At 39.9% G+C, this 24,119-nt stretch overlaps 1 protein-coding gene across 1 annotated transcript in view; it reads left to right on the top strand.

Moving 5' to 3' along the window:
- ADAM12 (ADAM metallopeptidase domain 12) overlaps nucleotides 1-24,119 on the top strand; it is a 257,743-nt gene that overhangs the window by 151,951 nt on the left and 81,673 nt on the right. Inside the window, exons 5-10 of the mRNA XM_063133269.1 lie at nucleotides 504-580; nucleotides 9,205-9,388; nucleotides 13,314-13,379; nucleotides 17,688-17,759; nucleotides 18,654-18,823; nucleotides 19,256-19,340. Coding sequence (XP_062989339.1) covers nucleotides 504-580; nucleotides 9,205-9,388; nucleotides 13,314-13,379; nucleotides 17,688-17,759; nucleotides 18,654-18,823; nucleotides 19,256-19,340 — 654 coding nt within the window. The remainder of the gene's footprint in view (nucleotides 1-503; nucleotides 581-9,204; nucleotides 9,389-13,313; nucleotides 13,380-17,687; nucleotides 17,760-18,653; nucleotides 18,824-19,255; nucleotides 19,341-24,119) is intronic.

Genomic DNA, 24,119 nt, shown 5'->3' with positions numbered 1-24,119 from the left:
GACATGCTTTCTTGAGGCACGTCATTCCCCCACCCCAAGCTCCAATTGAGGTTTTAAAGGGGAAAGTGGGTCATTCGTGGACATTATAGAAAAGGCCCCAATTGGAGTGGATGGTGGTGGTGCAGAATGAAATCCTTTCCCCTCCTCCACTCCAATTGGGTTCTTTAAGGTGATGGGGGAATAATGTACTTTCTGCAGGACTCAGAAAGCTGCTTCCCCACACACACACTAGGGCCAGATCTACACTACTGCTTTAAAGCGCTTTATAACAGTTATAAAGCGCTTTTACTGCTTTAAAGCGCTATAAAACTGTTATAAAGCGCTTTAAAGCAGTAGTGTAGATCCAGCCCCAGTGTCTTCTTTTTTGGTTTCCCAAATATGGTCACCCTACAATAGTCTGAATTCACGGAAGGCTTTTATGTTAAAAGAAACAGAAAAAGTGTATCAACAATAAGGCATAGAACATGGGGACTGATTCTTTTTCTTCTTCTCTGTTTAACTAGAGTCATTGCTTCTATCATGGTCATGTGCAAGATAATGCTGAGTCTGCAGTAAGTCTGAGTACGTGTTCTGGACTCAGGTAAGTGAGGCTTGAAATCCTGAAGACACCTAGCAGCACATTGTCTGCTAATCAAGCGCTAAACTATAATCTGGATCCTTTATGTCTAGTATACTGCTCTGGCCTGCTCAGCTGTCAGGATAGCTAGTAGCCCTTAAGTGGACAGCCTCTCTTAAAGATATGAAGGGTCTTTTGTAAAACAGGGGCCTATTTGGAACTGGCCCTTTGCTCAACCCTTTGCATGCCTTGTTTTATCTTGTTCTCATATGTATGTTCTGCCAAGCAGTTGACCTGTGGAGACCATGGTCTCATCTACACCAAGCAGGATATTGCACTATGAAAGTGGTATATAAAAGGCAGGAACCACACTACTGCTTTATAGGGGTACTGACGTGCACTGACAACTATTGGGGCCCATTGACACATCTACACCAAGCAGGATATAACACTATGAAAGTGGTATGAAATCGGTCTGTGGCTAAAGTGTGGCGTAGTGGCTAAAGTGTCAGACTGGGAGTCGAGAGATGCAGGTTCTAGTCCCCACTCAGCCATGGAAGCTCACTGGGTGATTTGGGGCCAGTCACAGCCTCTCAGCCCAATCCACCTCACAGGATGGTCATTGTGAAGATAAAATGGAGAGGAGGAGGAGGATTATATATGCCGCCTTGGGTTCCTTAGAGGAAAAAAGGTGGAATATAAATGCAATAATAAATAAAATAAAAAGATAATGTATAGCTGAGGTCAGTAAGTTATATCACTACAACAATCCACAGAGAATAAGCAGTGCTATCTGGCGGTGTCAAACAAAGCAGTAAAATAATGGCTCTCTCTTGATGATGTACAAGTTTCCCTTGTTTGATGAGAGCTAGACTGGGCCTAAACTGCACTTCCCATTTTCTGAAGAAAGGATGTTTCCCAACTGTTACTATATTCGTCTTGTCCTTTCTTCCACACCATTGTTTCATTCTTTTAAAATTCTTCACTTCCATTGTCTGAGATTAGTGTTTTATTACACACCTGTTACCGGATACTCACAAATTTTCACTGATCCTTCTCACGACAACGTCTGCCTCCCGTCCCTTCTAGCCTTCTTTGCGCAACAGAAATACACCCCAGTAAGTCCAACATTTTTAAAGATGGAAGTTGCCGCTATCTCCTGCTGTGTGCAGGAGAAGTAGCAGGATCAAAATGGCCCACTGAATGGGTCACCTGCAATTTGTTTACTTCCTCTTTCAAAAGAGGAAGTAATGAGGGGCAAACACGTGGGCGGAGAAGCGACAGTAAGCAAATGCGATTTCCTCCTGTGTGATACTTCGAATATTTGGCACAATGATTTTAAACTGCAAAATGCCAGGGAATAAATTAATAAAAGTAAATTTCTATAATTGTTCTGGTTTCAGTATTTGAAATTTATAATCACTATTATTATTAATTATGTGCTGTGGACGTGAAGACTACACATCTAACACTCACTGAAATCAATGGGAATTGAGAATATAAGACGGGGTTCGGTTTGTAGTTTTGGAGTTCTTTTATATAGCAATTTCTCCTCCATGCTACTATTTAACCCTTTGGAGCATTCTAACGAAATGAAAATTTAAAAAAAAAAACACCTTGAGGCCCTCAGATTGATATAGACTTATACACACAGAGACCCAAGCATACCCCTACACACACACACACACACACACACACACACACACACACACCTACATATTGGACTAAGTCTGAGAGAGCATGAGGGTGTTCCGACAGACATTTTCTCTGCCATCGTATTAGAAGAATCCACTGTGTGGTTGCTGCTAAGCCTTTCTCTTTGCTCTGCTTTTTTTCTCCTGTTTCCTTTTCATCATCTGTACAGGGGAAAGCTATACACAAAGCTTTTTCTGATAGCACAATTACAGTACCTTGACTCCCCAGTCTAGGACATTTAATCGCATTAGTATTATCGCTCGCATTGTAAGTCCAACCTTAGCTTTTGGACAGAGGATAACCAGTCTAAGCAGTCAATGCTGGATAAATAGGTCTTGCAATGAGACGGGATTAACTGCCTAACTAGGTGTCTCTGGACATGGGTGATGTGTACATCCTGTACTGTGGAACAGACCTGTACCCTGCCAGTGGTGTTGTCACTATGTATTTACTAGGGGGCAGGGGGGGGGGGAAATAGATTCATTTTAGCAGGAGAGGCATTTAGAATGAGGACACTACTGGCATTTAAAATGAGGACACCAAACTGTGATGTTACTTTGCATGCAAGGCTATTAGCTGTTGCCTTGAATGTTCTATTCATTGCAGACTTTAGAAATAAAACTCAAAGGATATGAAGCAAACATGTGGCAAAGAGCTCAGAAAGAGTGGCATTAAGGGTGATCAAGATTTCGGCTGGGATTTTACATATACATACTCAAGCTCATTCTTTACAGAACCAATACAATAGAATGAATAAATCTTGCCTTCAAAAGCTGAGCAAGATCTTCCACTGAAAAAACAACCCCTGCCATTAGCTCCTGATTATCAAGGACCAGTTGAGAATTAACATAGCATGAACTATGGATCAGGATATCCCCAGTTCTATGCTTACCATGACTGAAAAGTCACTGGATGGTGGTGTTACGCACTATCTCTCAGCCCCAGATTCCATCTGCATTATGTAGACAATAATAATGGCCTACCTTACAGAGTTGTTTAAGAATGAAGATCATATGTGTGAAATCAGGGCACTACAGTAAAGTACTTGGAATCTCCAATTCAGTAACTTTCATCCTGAGATGTGAATACTGCTATTGGACATCCCTTTCCTGCCAACTGTCAAAGCAGTTGAATGAGAAAAAGAAGCTGGAATTATGGTGAAGAGTCTCCTTGTGCTTTTATCGTGCCACTTCTGCAGCAAGTTCCATTTCTAAAAATAAATCGGACTTACTGGGGTCTTTTTTGTCATCAGAAGGGTAGAAGGGGCAGGAGGCTCACGAGAGGTGGACAAAGTCATGAATAGGACCCTCAAAAATCCATGAGTGCCCAGTAACAAGTGTGCAATAAAACGTTTACCTGATGACGCTCCAAGAGCCCATCTAGACTAGCATCCTATTTACAACAGTAGCCAGCCAGATGCTTCTGAGAAGCATACAAATAGAGTATTACTGTTTATTCTTGTTGACTTCCAGCAATGTCATCTGGGCTGTAAACAGATGCATTCAGCATTGGTCTCCAGCACTTTTTGTGAATTAGGTGGCTAAGGAAATTGTGGAGAGCTGTTGGTCACTGTTGGTTGTGTCCTTGTAGAACTTGACTGATGTCACAGGGCTTGCAATGTCAGGTGTCTAACTCATGTTACAGGGCACATGTTTCAGGGCTTTGGATCCTTGCATGTGGCTGAAAATCCTTTGTAAACTGTCCATCTGTGACCAGCATTCTAAGCTTTATTGTGGAAGACTGAAAAAGCAACCATATTTTATCCTGTCATTTGGTCCTCCACTGCAGGAATGCATAGGAGCTCTAGCTTATGGGTCCTAACTCTGGTAGAATTATGTGACCAGTATGTAAGGGTGAAATTTATCATTGTTCCAATAGCCATGCTTACATGGTGTGCCACTCTCTGAATACTCAAGGGAACAAAATGAAGATTGTATATTGACCCTTTGATCAAGACCAACTTTTTTCAGAACAGAGACTGGAATTCTTTAGTTTCCAATGATTTATGAAACCACTGTTTGTCCTGAAAAAATATATTTAATATGGACTCAGAACTGATCCTCAATAAAGGCCTGATTTGAATTACTGCACAAGTTTTTTTAAATTGAAAACTAGGTTTTTTGCTTTAAAACTAAGCATCCATTTAGCAAGTAGTTTCAGAGTATCGAGTAGGGCTATTCATTATTATATACCTTCTAATATTTTACTGATGAAAAGGCAGGGAATGCTTTATAACATTTCAGTTTTCATGCCAAGGATGTGAATCCCATCTCTTCCATTATTACACACCACTGCTGTGTGCTGCATTAATTTAATTTGCACCAGCCCTATCCTTCATATATTTAAAAACCAAATGGGTGTTTGTTCTTTTGGTTAAAGATACAGTAAAAAAAAGAAAGTCCTACAATATGTTAGCAACAGTTCAGAACATAACTTGACTATGTGATATGTTAGGATGTGCATTGTGTAGCGACTTATTGCATGGGCATGCATTTACATAAGAAACATATGCCTATGTGCTCAATGATTTAACTTCTAGAGAACCTGACGGAGCTGAATCCTGAAGAATGACAATGCTAGCAAGTCACACTAACAATAATTTGCATCCCCCAAATGGGACAAAATAGGGACAGTGATTTAAGTAAGGAAGGGTGCCAAAATTAGAAGCTCCCCCCCCCCAGCAATTAAATGCAGTTGGAGCCTATCTTATTTCTTTCAATTCTCTTATTTTGTTGCAAACATTTTGAAACATTCTTTTAATGCAGCCCTACATAGAGAGCACTGCAAGTTGGTTTGTGTGATAAGATCGTATCCTTATATGACCCCATAAAACTTCCAGATCAGCTTGCTTTCTGTTTTCCCTTGTGCAGACTTGGCATGTTTTCAAGGCTTTGCCCTCTTGGCTTGGCAGGAGCAGACAGGAAGAAGTCAGCTTTGCCTGGAAAATACGCTACCGTTGTATATTAAGTATCAGTAGCATATAGCTGTTTGGCACAGGAATTAAAGGAGGTCTTACCCAGCTCAAAGCTATAAAGGCAATTTGACTGTAATTACATAAGCTGGAATGCAGCCACTTTATAAAAGCAGTAGGAATTAATACTGCTTATTCCTGAAGATGCTTTCTACAGAGGATCCGGTTAAGCCTTGTAACACCCCATTGAAAGAGCTAAGTGTTATCCCTGTCTTGCAGAAGTAGAAGCAGGTGTGGTGTAGATGATTTACACTACACTACAAAACGCTGGAGTGCTGAGTTCCTAGAAGAAATGCAGGTCTTCCGGTATCCAGTTCAGGTACCATAATAACTGTATTATAACAGTTATAACTGGCCAAGAGCCAGATACATATTACGGGTTTTCATACAATCACAGAAAGAGAACATCTTCCCTCAGCATTGCAGAATACCGACTGGCTACGAATGAAGGTTCTTTTCAAGAGTTCTGGATGCTGACCACAGTCATAGCATAGTGAGGGGAGAAAGGACCAGTTTGCAATGAGCTAGCACCCATTGGGCTAGACCCATTGGGGATCATTCTATTTTAGGATTGAGTTAACTTCCAGGTTATTATTTATTTATTTATTTTTATTTATTTATTTGTTACATTTATATACTGCCCCACAGCCGAAGCTCTCTGGGCGGTTCATGAAAGTTAAAACAGTAAACATTAAAAAGTATACAAAATTTAAAAACCATCAGAAACATAAAAACAACAGTATAAAAACAACAGTATCCATTTAAAAAACAACAGTTTTGGGTCTGTTAGAAAACAAACTTAGCGTTGTTAAATGCTGTTAAATGCCTGAGAGAAGAGAAAAATCTTGACCTGACGCCTGAAAGATAACTGTGTTGGTGCCAGGCGAGCCTCATCAGGGAGATCATTCCACAGTCGGGGGGCCATCACCAAAAAGGCCCTCTCCTTTGTTGCCATCCTCCAAGCTTTCCTCGGAGTAGGCACTCGAAGGAGGACCTTAGATGTTGAACACAGTGTATGGGTAGGTTCATGTCAGGAGAGGCGTTCCATCAGGTATTGCGGTCCCAAGCCATGTAGGGCTTTATAGGTTAAAACCAGCACCATGAATTGGGCTCGGAAACATATAGGAAGCCAATGCAAGTGGGCCAGAATGTTATATGCTCAAACCTCCCTGTTCCAGCTATCAATCTAGCCGCCGCATTCTGCACACACAAAAATCTGCCTTCTTTCAAAGAAGCTCAGGGTGGCACACATGCCTGCCTCCCCACCCACATATACACCTTCCTCCTCAGAGGAGCCATGGTAGATAGATTAGACTTAGATATAATAACTGAGGCACTAAGTGGAGGGTTAAACCTGGGTTTCCATGGTATAAGTGCAGTAGCTACTCGAGGATCTTTTTCAGGGATACATAATGGAAAAATATTGATTGGGTTCGCACAACACGTCAACCCATATTCAAGGTTGAGTGTGGGTCGTTGAACTATGGGTTGTTGTTGAATTGTGGTTTGAGATGTTGTGTGAACCCAGCTACTCTAACAAACCATGATTTGTTAACCACTAACAATCAACAAGAAACTATGGGTTCTCTTTATGGGTTATTCTTGGTTAACAACCCATGGTTTGTTAGCATGGCTAGGTTTACACAACAACCCATGGTTCAATGAGAAGCCACTGTTCAATGACAACCCACTCTCAAGCCATACTGAACCTTGAGTGTGATTTGTTATGTTGTGTGAACCCAGTCATTGTTTGGATCCTCTGTCTCTTGCTCCCCCCACCTCAGTCTTTCTCTGTCTGTGTCTTCTCTCATTTGCTGACATTCATTTGTTAATTTGTATGCTGCTTTCCCACAAACAAGTGCCCAGAGTGCTTACAATATATCAACTGAACAACAACAAATATAACCATTCAAAACATAATATAAAAAATTGCAAATGTCAGTCAATATCAGTAAATCAATGCATAAACAACAATATCAATTAATCCCAATGCAAACACATAAGACAATATTACTTTTATTTATTTGTTTATTTATTACATTTCTATACTGCCCCATACTGAAGCTCTCTGGGTGGTTTACAAAAGATTACTAAACTATTCAATGAACCCTAGTTTAAATGTACACATATTGAGCTCCATCACACCAGCGTTATAGCCTGCTGTCACGGTGTGTTGCATACAAAGGACTCAGATGACGCTGTCCATGTTCTGCCCTGATCTCGCCTCTTCCCCGCCTCTTTGCGAGGTTTCCAAGTGGGGGAAGGAATGGTTTTTCCAGCAATGCGCTCAACCCTCTACATGTATTTTCATCCCATCGTACTCAATCCAATGTTATGAGGGAGGGTGGCATTGCTGATGAAAGGGAGGGGGTGTACCAGGGCAAGGTGTCCCTGTGCACTACGAATAGATTGTAAGGGGAGGTTCAAATAAGATCTGCGGGGTGGGGGGAAACAGTGATTCCAAGGAGAGGTGTGAAGCTGAATGAAATGTAAGGCTTTCAAACACTAAGTAAACGGAGGGGGGTAATACAAGAGCAAACGTTCAGGTATTATGGAGCTTATTGTCTGTAGATTTTTGCCAAGAAAGCAGTAGCCTTCAATCATGTGCCTTATTCCAAGGAGCCCCCCCCCCCCCCATGTTGATTGTAGTGTCTGGATATGTTCAGGTTGGGTGAAGAGTTCTAAAGAGATATTATGCTCTCATAAATGACCAGTACACAAGTTGGCAGATTGCAAAGTTAGTGCCCAAAATAATCTACTGTAACTTCATATTTGTAATATCTATTTAAGAACAGGAAGCACAGCTTTTGAATTAGAAATCCAAATGGAACTCACAGAAGGGAAATTTAGTCAGAGAGAACAGGATGGTGTTTCCCCATTCCCCAATTGCTCCTCCTGAATTCTTCACCCAATGGGCAATTCGATCCACAGAGTAGACCTCTAGAGATATACCAGGCCTTCTCAGATCCCCCTGCATTTTGGTGGCAAAGGGGTGAGTGATCTTATTCTTCCTTCCATTTGGCCTCAATGCCATTATAAGGGTAATCCACATTCATCCCCTGAATCTAAAAGTGTGCTCACCCCTGCAATAGAATTGGGACTAAAGGGAAGCCCTGCCTGAACCCATTGAATATGGATTTTGCTGAACTTCTTCCTTCTCTTCCATTACCTGTACTTTGAGCATGGTCTGCTATCTGGTGCTGAGATTTCCACTTGTTTTTATATGGTTTCGCTGAGATTTTATTAATGTGTTTTTCTTTTACTTATACCTTTGAAGGATTTTTTATCCTTAAATACATTATTATTATTGTTATAAAATAATTTTATTTTAATCATAAATACAAAGCTGCCTAAAATGGGTTTTGCTGCTGGTGTGTTAGGCATTGAACTGGTCACTTAGTGGAGCAATTACACAAGTATATTGCCATGTCCTAAATCCTGCACAGAGTCCATCTCTATACTGTCAAACACAAATTTGGTCCTGATTTAAGTTGCTCTAGTAAATTGGGACTAATTGTTGTGGGTGAGTACACACATGTTTATGTGTATGCTTGTGTGGATGGATGGATAGATAGATAGATAGGTGATAGAATTATTTATTCAGTAATAATACTCTTAGGAATGCTGAATTAAACTTTAACGAATCTAAACACAATATTACTACTATTTGTTAATTTTTGTTAGGTGTCATCTCAACCTAGGATATTACAAATGCTTGAGAAGTGATAGGCTATAAGCATGGCTATAAAATGTAAATGTAGTTTGATACTGGACTGCAAGGTTTACGTATAGAGAAATAATATCTCAAATGTAGTGAACAGTATACCAGGATTACTTATGTACAGAATTTATATCTTGTGCTCCATCAGGCTTTGGTCTGAACATATGGAACTCTTTTGTATTAATTAAAATTTTGTCGCTTGGTTGCAAACAAAGCATAAAATACACCTCAACACCATAACTTGTAACTTCTATACCACAGGGGACTTATTTTATTTGAAGATAAAGTCTATATTTTGGAGCCACTGGAAGGTGCTACAAATGAACATATAATCTACCAGGCAAAGAATCTGAAACTAGCCCCTGGTTCTTGTGGCCATCATCTCAACACTTCAGGTGTCACACTGGAGAATACTGCACAGCCGATTCAAATGTTTACTAGCAGGGTAAGTGAAAAGTGTAGTTTTCCCCTTCATGTTTGCAAAGAATCAGTTTAGACAAATCTGATGTTAAGTTTCCAAAACTGAGGTGAAATCTGATTAAAGCATATTGCAGTAATACATGATTAAAAATAGAGAAGACTAGGAAGAGCTAGGCTACTTTGTACATTATACTATTGTAAAACAGTTTCCTAACCACAGAGTATCCCATGTATCTACCATTTTGTGAACTTCTTTTGTCAGCTGTTGCAGCCAGTTTGTTCCCAGTTTATTAGAACATCTGAGAAATGTGTGGGGTTTTTTTGTTTGTTGTTTTTTTGGTCAAGTAAGGGTTTTAACATAAAGTTATATGTCTACATGCCTTATGAAAAGCAATCATCATCTCTATTGTATTCCTTTTTTCCTCATTTGCTGAACTCTTTCTGATAGTGGGATGATAGAAAAACACATGCTGGTGATATGATACCTTTGCCCTTTTAGAAATGTAGTAACAAACTGCACACTTAGGAAACAAAACTTCCAGTAGAACTGTCATTGGTTCTTCCGAGGAGTGAAGAATATGATCATCTAGGTAACTCTGCAACTAGAATATTATGTAGAAATATAAATAGTCCAGTAAGTTCTACTAGGATGGTATCATATGCAGACGGATCAGGTTCACAACATCCACTTGTAATTGGTTTTATGTAAAGAGAAAATACACTTGAATCAAATGAGACTTGCATATAATTAAATGGAAAGGACTGTGGACACATGGAACAAATACCACCATAGATTTATATATGCATTGAGTTAGCATTCAAGAATGGGTTGTATAAGACATCAGGGAATAACATGGTAACAGAAATCTGTCTGTAGTAGTTATTGGATGAGAAACATTATAATGTATAAGGTATATTGGCTATATAGCCCACTTATCATTTTTATTAAGTTCAAAATTAGATAAACCAAACTAGTCAGCATCAAGGGATGTTATTATGCATTGGAGCAAATGTGTTTTGCATTGGATTAGTATTAAAAAGTGCATTTCCAAATATTGATTCTCCTTACTACCTACTTCGAAAAATCATTCTACCCTTTTTATATGCTAATCCTATATCAGCAGATGTTTCAACTGTCCTTGTTCATTGAAACTACATGAGTACATAATGAAGAAAATGCATTTACAATTTATCTGATAAAATGTACTCTTATTAACAAATTAAAAGGTTTCTAGAAGGTGGCAGTTATTTGTTTCCCCTCCTGGGTCATTCAAATTTCAAAATAGCAGTGGTGGGGAACTTCCAACCCTTGTGGTGGATATGGCCTGCCGGGCCTTCCCATGCAGTCTGCTGAGGCTCCAGACAAGACCTCTCCCTCTCCCTGTAGCTCCGTCCCTCAGCAAAGAGCAAGGGGAGATGGAAGCCAGCTCCATGCCACTGTCTGAAAGCAGTGCCTGAAGCACCTTGACACAACTGTTCCTGAAGGCTTTCCCTCACTCATTGAGAAAAGTGAGACAAGCCTGCTCCCTTGGGAGTCACTGCCTCCACAAGGCACCTGGAGAACTTTGAAGCCAATGTGGTGTAGTGGCTAAGGTGTTGGACTGGGAGTCAGAAGATCCAGGTTCTAGTCCCCACTCAGCCATGGAAACCCACTGGGTGACTTTGGGCCAGTCACAGACTCTCAGCCACAGATTCACAGGGTTGTTGTTGTGAGGATAACATGGAGAGGAGGATTATGTATGCTGCCTTGGGTTCCTTGGAGGGGAAAAATAGGCAGGATATAAATAAATAAATAAAAATAGTTCTTGAAGATTCTCTTTTTTATCACTGCTGCGGCAGTGGCAAAGAGGGAGTTGCTCTGGCAGTTAATCTCTGTGCACTGAAAAGGGGATTCAGAAGTTCCTCCCACTTCAGGTGATGCAATAACTTGGAGTTCACACAACACAACAAGCCATAGCATGGGTTCAGTATGGCTCAGTATGCATTGATATCGAACTATGTGTTGTTGAATTGTGGGTTGTGTTATTCTAATAAACCATAGTTTGTTAATCATGAACAACCATGAAGAGAACCCATGGTTTGTTGTTGGGTTGTAAACCATGGTTTGTTAGTGTGGCTGGGTTCACACAACTCAACCCACAGTTCAACCATACTCAGCCTGTACTTTGGCTTATTAAGGTGTGTGAAACCAGCCAGTCTCTAGCGCTGGTTCTGTGCATCTGTTTCAACACAAAATTCAGTAAAAACAAAACAAAAAAAAACCTTCTTGAACAGACAGCTAAATTATGTGGTGAAACAAGAATGTAACTATGCTGGGGGGAGGGTTTCTTCTTTGCATTCACATAATTTGTAAATATGTTGTGTTGCTTAGTTATTTCATTTTTAAAGAAATTACAGTCTTGGATGAATGAGGAAGTTGATTGCACCATGATAGAGATTAGCCATGCTATGCAAGCAGAGAGAAGTGATAATTAGGTGTATTTCAGAAACAAATAGTCTATCTAGGAAACACACCCTCCAGGCAAGTCATGGAACAGATTAATAATGTTAATCAGGCACTCCAGGTTCATGAGCTAAAGTCATAATAGTCAGTTCTATATCTCTTAAGAGTTCTTTCATTCCATGTGTTTTTATTTCCAGGTGTTTTAAACCCTTTGGAGCACAAAAATGTCTCTCATCTTTGTTTGGACTATTATGAATAATGAATTCTGAGCGTCTATTAAAATTTCACAGCAGTGGGCCTGTGGTTCGAGCAGGGATGTTTCCTACCTCTTACAACTGCACCTTCAGCCAGTTTTCCCATAATGCGGAACCAACTATTCAGAATATTCCAAATCCCTTTCAAAAATGTGTAGTTATTGCTTACAACCCCCAACTGTGTTTGGTCCATTTGGGTATCCCAAATTCTCTGATAAAGACTCCAGGAGCGCAGAATACAAACATAGTGGTTCAGTGTGGATACCCACAGAGAGTTCAAATCTTCAAACACAGAAATGCAAATAAAAATGCACTAGAGCAGAATCACATTTGCACGTCAAATAAAAGAACATTGTACAAAATCTGACTTTTGCAAGTAAAAAAAGTAATAATGTCATTCGAAATCGGACTGAAAAAAACAGGCTTTATTTGTGACTGAGTGGCAAAAGGGCAAGACATAAACAGTCTTTCGTTTACCTAGTTACTAAAGTTTTCTGTCTAAGCCATTTCTGAAATGACAGCAGATACCTGGCTCTCTGCTTGAAAGCCACCACTCCACATATATCAAGTATAAACAAGTGTATAAGAGAGCAATCCTATGTGCCCTAGACAGTGTCTGGGGAGACATAGGATTGCTCAGTTTCCTGCCTCCAGGTTTGTAGACAAAGCTCTGAGCCTGGGAGTCAGAAAAGTGCACTCCCCATCCCCTCCCCCTCATAGCCAGTGTGGAGAGAACCACTCCTGCACTTGCAGGTTCGGGGAGGTGAGGAGATCAAGCTGGCAGCCATATGAGAAATCTTATGGCTGCCCCAACCTCCTTCCCTCCCACTCCCCAAAGCCTCCGCTAGATGGGCAAAAACACCTATCTAGCTTAAATGCAGAGCAGGAGGCAAGAAGCACCTCCCATTTTGCATAGAATAATCGTAAGCTCCTAGGTTTGAAGGCTTATGAGTATCCAGGGTGCATTCCATATAGTTACACTTTAAAAGTATGATGAGCCCAGGACATGGCCTTCTTGCTAAAGCTAAGCAGGTTTGGGGTGTGTGAAGTGCCTAGGATGGAATTCTACCTTGAAACTCCATGAGCTCTCTGGAGGAAAGGTGGGTGCAAATTAAATAAATATTTTTAATTAAATATTATTATTGATATTTAATTGGGTTTGTGATATAGCAGCGTTGTAGGAGACAGATATGTAGAAACTTTAATCCCCATGAAATCCTAACAGCGTTCCTCTGTGATCATTGTTTTGGTAGCACAAGAGGGAAGCCCTGAAATCCACCAAGTATGTGGAGCTCATCATTGTGGCCGATAATCGAGAGGTAAGCAAAATCTAAGGTTAAAAGTGCAAAGTTTATAAAGAAATCTATTGGCAAGCTGGTTACATACTTCTAAGTGATAAGCCTTGGAATAGATTTCCAGTGACGACAAGGAACATTAATGGTAAATACTACGTTTCATTCTCTGCCTCCTTATGTTACAATTACAAATGAATAGCGGAGGTGGGGTATTGCTACTTGCATGATGGATTATACTAGAGCTATCGCCAGACACAGAATGCATGCCTTGCATGCAGAAGGGCCCTGATCTCTCCAGTTAACAAGATCTTGGCTAGCAAGTTTTGGAAATACCTCTGCCTAAGAATTTGGTGACCCAGTGGCAATTACATTAGGTAGCACTAGGATAGATGGACTAATGGTCTTAATTATTACAAGATAGCTTCATATGTTCATCACTGCTGTTTGCCAGAATTAAATTTTTGGTCACTGCTGGTTGTCTAGAGCAATTATGGACAGAAAGTAGATCTCCAGATATTTTGGACTTCAACTCCCAGCATTCCTCACCATTAACCATGCTGACCATTATTTTAGAAGGGACATTCAATAAGTAAATTGCCATCTCCTCGACTAAGGAATCCTCCAAGAATTCTCCTTTCTATAAAGTCCTTATACTACAATACAATATATATCTCTTATTTTTGCAGGAACTCTGCAATCCCATAGTTCCATAAATTGCAAGATGTGCAAAAGGGTTACAAAAACATGCCTGCAGAAATTTGGTTTTTAGATCCCTCAAACAAAGAAGGGGGTAATAGCAAAATTCCTAACCTAAAAACTGCCAATTCATATTAGTGATCTATCTACTCAGTCAATTTATTTGTATACAGCATTTGGCACAATATATTGTGCTCAAAGCAGTTTACAAAACAAATGCTATAGCCATTATTATAATACAACATTAACACAATTACATTTCAGTTAAAGCATATCAAAAATGTAAATGAGCATAAGACATACCAGTAGATCGATTAACAATATCCAGTACCAATAATAGCATGTACTTGCATTAAACCGTGCACTAAACAGTTCATGTCAAGAGACCTAACAATAGGTCTCTTCCACATAAGTCTCATCCACATCAACAATAGGTCTCATCCACAACAAACTCGCTGCAAAAAAGGCAAATGGAAAAACCACAAGACACTTCAAGCATCCCACCCTCAAGCATCACAGAGACCCTCCTCCCACCAGGGTCCCATGTCCTGAGCCAAGAAAGGGCACGCTTATCCCCATAGCATTTCACCTCCTTGGTAGCAGAACAACAGGAGAGGCAAGATGGAAAGAAGCCTCTTCCTGGGGCGAACACCTTCACATACAGCAAATGTAGCCGCAACTCCCTTATGCAGCCTCTGAGGGCTGGGGATGTGGCAAGTCAGAAGGAAACACCCAAGTCCCAGTGGCAAACACAGAGGACAGAGCAGGATATTGCACTATGAAAGCAGAATGAAGGTGGTACATAAAAGGCAGGAGCCACACCAAGCAGGATCTAGCACTATGAAAGCAGTATATGGCATGTGTCAATGGGCCCCAACAGTTGTCAATGCACTTCAATACCGCTATAAAGCAATAGTGTGGCTCCTACCTTTTATGTACCACTTTCATACCACTTTCATAGTGCTATATCCTGCTTGGTGTAGATTAGGCCAGAGTCTCTCTCTCTCTTGTGCATGTCTTCATTCAACTGCCCTTGGCCCTACGTACCCCAATGACCCGTAGAAGTTGTGGTTCAGCAAGGTTTGTCAGCATTCATGTGAAACTATAATTCACAGGGCTCTCTAGAGGGAAGCCATCATAGGACTGAGGCTTTAAATTGAAATATTGACACACTTAGATCCCTATATAAAATGTCTGAAAAATGATAGCTGGTATGGTGCTTCTACTTTGTACCATATTTTTCCACTGGAATACCTAAATTCAATACCAACTGGAGGTTTTAAGAAGCCCAGAACATTATTCTATATTTTGTTAACTATAGTATAATGGCTAAATTGGGACATGGAGGAGGCATAACCAATGTTAGTATAATCCCTAGCCTGTAGGTTGTTTAGAGTGTGTGAGTTAGTTGTTAGGCATATGTTTCCTTCACATTTATCACTCCCTTCGAACCAACAGAATGACAGGTTTGGTGTAATTGCACTATTTACATACCACAATGTCAGCAACAGAAAAATATGGGGCATGTGTACCAGGTCTTCTAAGTATAGTAGTACTCCTCAGAACAGATCTTCCACAACCCTTCAGGTGTACATTAATTTAGTGGACATGAATTTTGTATGCTTCGGCCTACATTGCATTACTTAACTTTGACCCAAGTGTCGACTGCGACTGCCTGGCTTCAGTGGCAATAGCTTGTGATGTAGGTTCTTCAGATGTAGTTTGCCAGTTACTGAATTAGGCAAAGACTGCATAAATTGTTGAGCATTTGCAAAAGAGCTTCAAAACAAACCAATGAGACAGATTGTCGAACCTAGCTCAACTTGCTGAAGTGCAACCAGAAATGAAAAACCTTGTTTTGAAATATTTTCCAATTTGCATTTTTCCCCATTTCAAAATGACAGACTTTGCATCTTGAACACCGCTGATTAAATCGCAGAACTGCTTTCCTCCTATGGCTGAGAGACAGCTAAAAGAGAAAGGTTTTCTCTTGGCACAATGCAACGGGTTCCAATGACATATAGCTGTGTGGGAGTAGGGGATTTTTGACAACTGTGTGTGGGTATGTTTACTTGAAAAACGACATCCTTTTACACAGTAACCCAGTTTGCATGATCAGCGGAGCCCACTGTGGCCTATTTAAGCCAGGGTGGGTTGCAATGTGTGCCAGTGGCCATTTTGAATATACAAGTTGCAGCAGGCAGTCACGATGGCTTATTGTATCATCTAAACCGAGTGAGTGTGGGTTGTTGGCATGATTAACAAACTATTTATTTTATTGATTTATTACATATTTATACTGCCCAACAGTCAAGGCTCTCTAGGCAGTTTACAACTACCCACAACCACTGCTACCAGTGGGCTCCGATGAAGAGATTTGTTGTTGGGTTGTGAAGTGTGAGTTGTTTGCGGTTAACAAACCATGGTTTGTTAGTGCAGCTGGATTCACACAATACAACTACCCACTATTCAACCATGTCCCCCAGTTCAATGACAACCCACACTCAACCCGTACTTGGCCTGTACTCTGACTTATCATATTGTGTGAACTAGGTGGTCATCTGGTGCGTTATTCTGATTCAGTGTGGAGGGAGAGCACATCAGGGTCATTAGCAAAGATGACACTGTCACCAGTCCACAGCCACCTCACAGCATCCCTCTGGAAAAGGCGCACTTTCAGAAAATCATTTCAGTGCATTGTTTCTCTTAATTCCACTGCAGTGCGCCCCATCCCCTGCATTAAATCCTGGGTGTGCCTACTTCTATGACCTGGCTGTGACCTGGCAATGGCCTGGTTAAGGTGTCGGGCCACTTCCTTTCCCTCCGCCATTCCTTCTTTTACCCCATTGTCAGTAGGCTGTTTTCCGATTTACAAAACGGAGCCTGTTTTTCCAGTCATACAAGATCTTCTACAATCCTTTGAACCAATGTGAATGGGGGGAGGGGGGAGAACAGGCTGCATTCTGAGCATCGGTAAAGCCCCTACTGCGGTATTCTGAATGATTAGAGGGGGAAACATTTGGTTTATTTCTATGGCAACTATAACTGTTGTTTGGACCAGCACAGACTTATCTAAGCACTGAATCTGCTTCTCTCACATTTGTAACTTGAATTCCCAGTTTTCAGTTTGTAGCAGTATGATCTCCAAATCAAGGTTGACAAATATAGACCTTACCACCTATTGCTTAAAAATCTCTCTAGATCCAAAGGGAAACCTTTTTTAAATGGAAAAAAGTTACTCTCAGATATTACAGCAAGGATGAATGTAGTGAAGAAGGTTTGAGATGGACAGAAGTGCTGTGTGACCAGTGAAAGTGTTTTTTTAGGTATCCTATTCTCCGATTTTCTTGCTTCGTGTTCCCCTGAGAGACCAAAATGATTTCATGGAAATCTGGATAGAACAGAAAAGCACTTTTCATTTCATTTCCATGTAGATTTGGTGCAGGTCAATCTGGGCTCATTTTAAGGCATATGAGGTTTCTGTTGAAGACAGTGAGAGCTTGCCTTTTGCCCATTTTGTATGTACAACCCAGATGTCAGTATTAATGCCTTCTTGGAGAAGGTCCGTGAGGCCTGCAGAAAAATAAATATAATGTAAATGTTGGTAGTTCAGAGTTACTTCAAGATGTCTTCTAGTTTCAGAGACAGGGAAAAGATGTGGAGAAAGTGAAACTGAGGCTGATAGAAATTGCAAACTACGTTGATAAGGTAAAGTATGTGAATGGAACAATGATGGCTTCTATTTCTGTGAAGTAGTCTGCTTTCTAAACTGTGCAACCTTGCTCTTACTGACATCAGCCCCATGGAGAACACTTTTGTATGGAGAAGATCTATAAGTAAATGTGAAATACTTTAACATAGAACAAACTGCAGCCTAAATTCTACAAATGAACTGTGGTTTTACTGTAGTTTTACAGTGGGGGTGTCCAATTTTTATTGGGACCTCTCCCCCATAAAGATGCTTAATCCTTCCCTCAGCAACCACAATGTCACCAATAATTGACCTGCCCACCAAGTTGCTATGGGATTTGGTAGGGGGAGTGTAGATAGAGGTAGAAAACTACCTCAAATATACTAGAGAGGGAAAAAGGTCCGGAACCAGTTATACTTCATTCTTGGAACAAAACAAATGTCTAAGAATGTTGTCAACCTTGGCCAAACTATGGGATGTTGCTATTATTATTATTATTATTATTATTATTATTATTATTATTATTAATAATAATAATAATAATAATTATATAGCACCATCAATTTTCATGGTGCTGTACACAACGCTAAGTTTGTTTTTTAAAACAAAAAAACAAGAACTGTTGTTTTTAAATGGATACTGTTGTTTTTATGTTTTTGATGGTTTTAAATTTTATATACTTTTTTAATGTTTACTGTTTTTAACTTTTGTAAACCGCCCAGAGAGCTTCGGCTATGGGGCGGTATATAAATGTAATAAATAAATGTAGAGACAAAATTGGGGAGAGTGTTGTCCATTCCAGGCCTGTCTCAATTAGCTGTTTTACACATCTGTATTTTTCTCTCATTTATTAAAGTAAGAAATTCTATGAATAGAATCCAATATATTGATCTGGCTATCTCATCACTCAGTTCTATAGGCCGCTAAATATTCGAATAGCCTTGGTTGGAGTGGAGGTCTGGAATGATATGGATAAATGCACAATAACCCAAGACCCCTTCACCACCCTCCATGAGTTTCTGGACTGGAGAAAGTTGAAACTACTACCTCGTAAACCCCATGACAATGCACAACTAGTGAGGTATGCCTGCTAATGCAAGAACTGGATACTGAGAAAGGGTTTATTGATCCAAGAAATGTTATATACAGAATTCTAGAAGTTCTTGACTTTTAATGCTATTATTCAAATGATCCCCATTATGACAGGCAGGGTGTTTGTGGGTAGGCCTATATATTGCTAGGACTCTAGGGGGGATGCAGTGTGACCATATCAAGAAACACTGCATTGCCACCACGTTCCTGTTGGTGGAAGCCAGGCTTTGGGGTGTATTTTACCCCACTTGTAACATTGTCCCCATACATGGTGCTTTATTTTTACCTGTTCAGCCATTTATAAGATGGAGAAAAGTAAAAAGATGCTCTCTGGGTCAGGGATGTGGGCCAGGGATGTGGGCTAAGCCTGCCTTCAAAGGGTGAATCTCCCTTTTTAACTTACTTTCTTTTCTTCCATCAGTGGAGTCTATTTCCAAGGTACTACCATTGGTATGGCACCTATAATGAGTATGTGTACTGAGGAACAGTCTGGAGGTATTGTTATGGTAAGTACTGGATCAGTACCAAGTCTGAGTTCCCCTCTCCCTATCGCCCCACCTTTCCAGATTTCTGTAGCTCTTATCTGAAAAAATTAATATAATGTGCGGTTTATTTTTTAAAATCTACCATGTACATTAAAATTATATATGTATTAGAATACTGCACCAGGAACCAAACAGACTCATAAGAGTATATATATATATATATATGCGCTATTTACCATTGTATGGCTGTGTTTGGTACTAAAGCCCTCCGCAAAATATTTATGAGAAATGCTACATTTGCTATGAACCAGAGATATATAACTATAAACCCTCTTACCGAATAGCTTATTTTTCAAATTGCCATTAATGGGTTTTTATAATACTCGGTGACAAAGCACAATATGTGCAGTAGTAACTCTGACAAAGCTTTTACATTAGCTATGCATTTTTGCTAAAATATATTAATGTTCTCATTTTTCTTGTCTTTCCAAAAGACAATTAATACTTTTAACTCATGTTTAGCTTGTGTTAGAACTTTCCACTTCTAATAAATACAGTATAGTCATGCAATTCAAAGGAACCATTTTAAAGAGTCAGCTGCTCTTCTAGAGTGGACAAGTGCCCTACTTTACACAGTTCTCTATTTGAAGGTGTCCAGTACATGTCTAGTTAAAATCAAAGAACCATAAAGATGAAAAGCAGCAGGAGCCTTGAAGTTGCACCTGATTGGCAGACGGAACAGGCACACAGGTCACCTAGATCAGTCTTCTCCACTATAGTGACATGTCTTGCTTTTCTATTTAAATGACAAATACTGTTTCTAAATATGCACCTATACATATAAATTTGCAGGTGCAAATGTTATGGAAATTGGTATCCTCTTTTTGTCCTCTTTTTTGAGGATATGTTCCCCCTTTTTTGGAGGTGTGTAAGTGGCTACTCTAATCTTGACCAAGCACTCAGATTTGGAGTGAAATGTAACGACGCTAACGCCAACATGCACCCATACCACCTTAAATCGGTACTGTAGGAGAAATTAAAAAATAATTTGTATAAAGATTCTAAAACTCAACAGGTCTATAAATGATATTGAAAGATCATTAAAGGGATATTCTGAATTTAAAAAAGCTATAAAGACAGATCTCTTCTGGCAGGACTACCCAGTCGAATTTTAAAATGTCTTAAATGGTTTTAGGATTTTAATATTGATTTTATGTTTTTAATCAGTTTTATGTATTTTATATCTTTGTATTCAATGCTGTTCTCCGCCTCGATCCAGAGGGAGAGGCGGCATTGAGCAGGGAGTTGGACTTGATGGCCTTATAGGCCCCTTCCAACTCTACTATTCTATGATTCTAAGACATTATTATTATTATTATTATTATTATTATTATTATTATTTATTATTATTATTATTAAAGTTATTACATGCTCTATCAGAATTTTAAGAGTTTTTCAGAGAATGGAAGGTGTAGTCTTGTAAGGTCCGATTCTGGCCCTTAACATTGCTGGGGACTAATTTTGATTTTTACAGCAGTCTCAGTTTCTCTAAGGTCAGGTGCCCTCCAAGGAAGGAGAGGGAAACTCTTTTGAAAATCTCTTGAATATTCAGGGAAGTATCATATACTGCCACTAAATGAGAGAATGTCCTGCTTTGAATATATGAAGTATTATTATATATTTCCACCTTACAATCAGATGTAAAATAATGCATAGTATTTTAAAAAATCCTAATAACATTAAGAGCATCATCAGATGTGTGATTTTTTTCATTTCCCTACCGTCACTATGGCCTCTTGCTGCTGTCCCACAATAGTGACAGTCTCTTTACACAGGGAGAGAAAGAGGAAGCAGCAACTACCACATGGCCCATTCTTATCGCACCGCTTTTCATGCACACACCAGGAAATGGGGGCACATTCCATTTTTTTAAAAAAAAAATGGATTAAAAGGAGTCTATTTTGTGATGGGAAAACAAGTGGAAGGAGTGGGAGGTGGGTGTTATCGTCTAAAGGACACACAAACATCCGTAAGTGGGCAGTAGCGAGCATGCGATAAAACGCTCATCTGATGACGCTCTAAAATAAACTAATAATGTTTTTTTTAAAAAAAAAACCTAAAGGGTAGTAGCAGCATCAAACAACAAAAATGGGGATAGTATTCTACAAAGGCTTGCTAAAATAAAATGGTCTTTGCTGCCTGTCTAAAAGCAAGCAGCAAAGTGGCCAGCCAGACCTTCCTTGGGTTGGGACATGGTTGCTGCTTAGTTGTTGCTGTAGAAAAGGCCCATTCTTGGTTACCCACCCACAATATCTCAGAAGATGTTGTGTGTGTGTGTGTGTGTGAAGCAGGGCCTTAGAAAATGAAGAAAGTTGTCAGGCAATCTCATAGGAAAGAAGACAGTTCTTTATTCTGGTCCCAAGCAGTCCCAGAACCACCTGCCAGCATGGGCAATGGTCTGGAATGGTGAGAGCTGAAGTCCAAAACATCTCACCCCTGATTCAAGGCTTTGATGTCAAAACCAAGACAAGTTTAACCATCATTGGACCATAAAAGAACACAGAGCTATGCACTTAAGCATTCATTTTAATGGACATAACTCTTCCAAGTAGAGAGAGCTTTAAAAAGGACAATTTATTAAGAGCAGATTTAATTTTCTTAATCTCTTGTAAATATTTCTATAAAGATCCTTACTGCTTTCTGTAAATAAAACAGGTTAATTTTTTTATGGTAAACCTTGTTATTTGTTCAATCACCCTTGTTACTCCTGTGTATTGAATAGTTTTATGTATTTTTACAGATGTTGTGCTAGACTAGGGTTATTAAAAAAGTTTGGAAGGAACAATGATGGAACATTTTGGCTGTGGTTCACAAGCTAATTAAATTGGAGTACTTGGATTCAGACCAGTTTTGTTCTGTAAATTTCTGTGAGATATACAGTCCAATTGTAAGACATACTGGACAAGCTAGCCAACAGAGTTTAGGACAAAGCATGATAACAATTGTGCCAGTACAGTGTTGTAAAACATGCTGTGATGTCAATATTGCCACAGTGGTACACTTCCAATGCAGGAACATACAATAGTGTTGTAATAAGAATACCATTGCATGGTGTTGAGTGAATGGCTTACTTTTCCCTAGTCTTTTGTTTAGCTAATGTCAGCAAGGGTATACTTACCAGCCAGGCTGAAAGCCAAACAAACCATTCTCCTAATTATGCATAGTGGAACTATGTATGATTGTATTCCCATTCTCCTGCAAGCATGCACAGCCCCAATTCAGAATAAGGACCATGGCACTTCAGGAGAGCAGGGGCCCATCCATTTTTGTCTCACAGTTCCACACATATCCTGTGAGGTCAGGGAAATTAAAAACAAAACAAAAGAGGCCAGCACTGATTCTATTGGTTTCATGTAGATATTAAACAGCATAGGAGGTCAAACATGTGGAGCCCACCTACAATAAAGTCAAATGCCATCAGTGTTCCCAATTCACATCAATTTAATTTATTATATTTCTATGCCACCCAATAGCCAAAGCTCTCGGGGCAGTTCACAACATGTTAAAGCCTAATATAAAAACTTTACCATTCAAAAATTTGAAACAGTTTAAAAATAAGTTAAAAACAATCAAGAATAAAACTACCAGAACCTGATAATGACTAAAATGCCCCATCATATGTTGTCAAATGCCTGGGAATAGAGGGAAGTCTTAACCTGGTGCCGAAAAGTTGATAATGATGGACCTTGCTAGGGAGAGCATTCTACAATCAAGGAGCTACCATCGAGAAGTCCTTCTCTCTTGTTGCCATCCCCCAAGCTTCCCTCAGGGGAGGGCCTTGGATGTGGACTGTAATATATGGGTAGGCTCATACCATGAAAGGTGGGTGTATGGATAGCTTCATACTAGGAAAGGCACTCCATTGGGTGTTGCAGTCCTGAGCCATGTAAGGCCTTATAGATCAAGACCAACACCTTGAATTGAGTTTGGAATCCAGGCAGCTAATTCAGAGAACGGGTGATACCGAAAACTGCTGAGAGGTTCAGAAGAATTATCAGTGTCATACTAACCCTCTCCTTCTCTTAGTATTGGTCATCCATCAAGAAATCAAGGCTGTTTTGGTGCCAAAACCAGATTGAAACTGATCCAGATAATCCAAGGGTGCCTAGAATTATGTGGCAACAAGCTGTTTGAGCATGTTGCACATAGACAATATTTGAAGCTGGCTGATAGTTTGAACAATATTTCAAGTCCCAAAAGGAGTTCTTTGAGAGTGGCCTCACAGATGCCTCTCTCAAGGTGGTTGGGACCACCCAGTCTCATCAAGAGGCATTAATCACCTCCTGGATCCAGTTGGTCACCTCAATCCTACTAGGTATTAAAAGACAGAGTGGCCAGGGGACAAGGACATGATGGCATGCACTCCTCCAAACACCATGCCCATTTCCTTGGCCTTCAATAACTAAAATTCATCCAATAAAAGTGGACTAATTGTGCGCCAAATGCCTTCAGTATCTGAAGTGCAGAACTAGTGGCATCCAGGTGTGACAGTCATGATGGATATGAGCAACATTATGTTCAGAGGGCTTGGCAAATAGGTCACAGTGGGTATCTGTACATGACTTTTAACAGCCTGGAAAAGTTCCACATGACAAAGCTGTGCAGATGTAACATTGGTAGAGAAATAAGTCTTTGCTGCTAATACCACACCATAGACATTCAAACCATCTCTTGATGACTGGATTCTTCCTGAGTATTCCACCATCTGTTCAAGGGATCATCCTATTCACTTCATTTTCA

Source organism: Elgaria multicarinata, chromosome 8, assembly GCF_023053635.1.
Source record: "Elgaria multicarinata webbii isolate HBS135686 ecotype San Diego chromosome 8, rElgMul1.1.pri, whole genome shotgun sequence".
Taxonomy (NCBI): domain Eukaryota; kingdom Metazoa; phylum Chordata; class Lepidosauria; order Squamata; family Anguidae; genus Elgaria; species Elgaria multicarinata.
The sequence above is the reverse complement of the archived record's forward strand: the minus strand, read 5'-3'. Positions and strand labels throughout refer to the sequence as shown.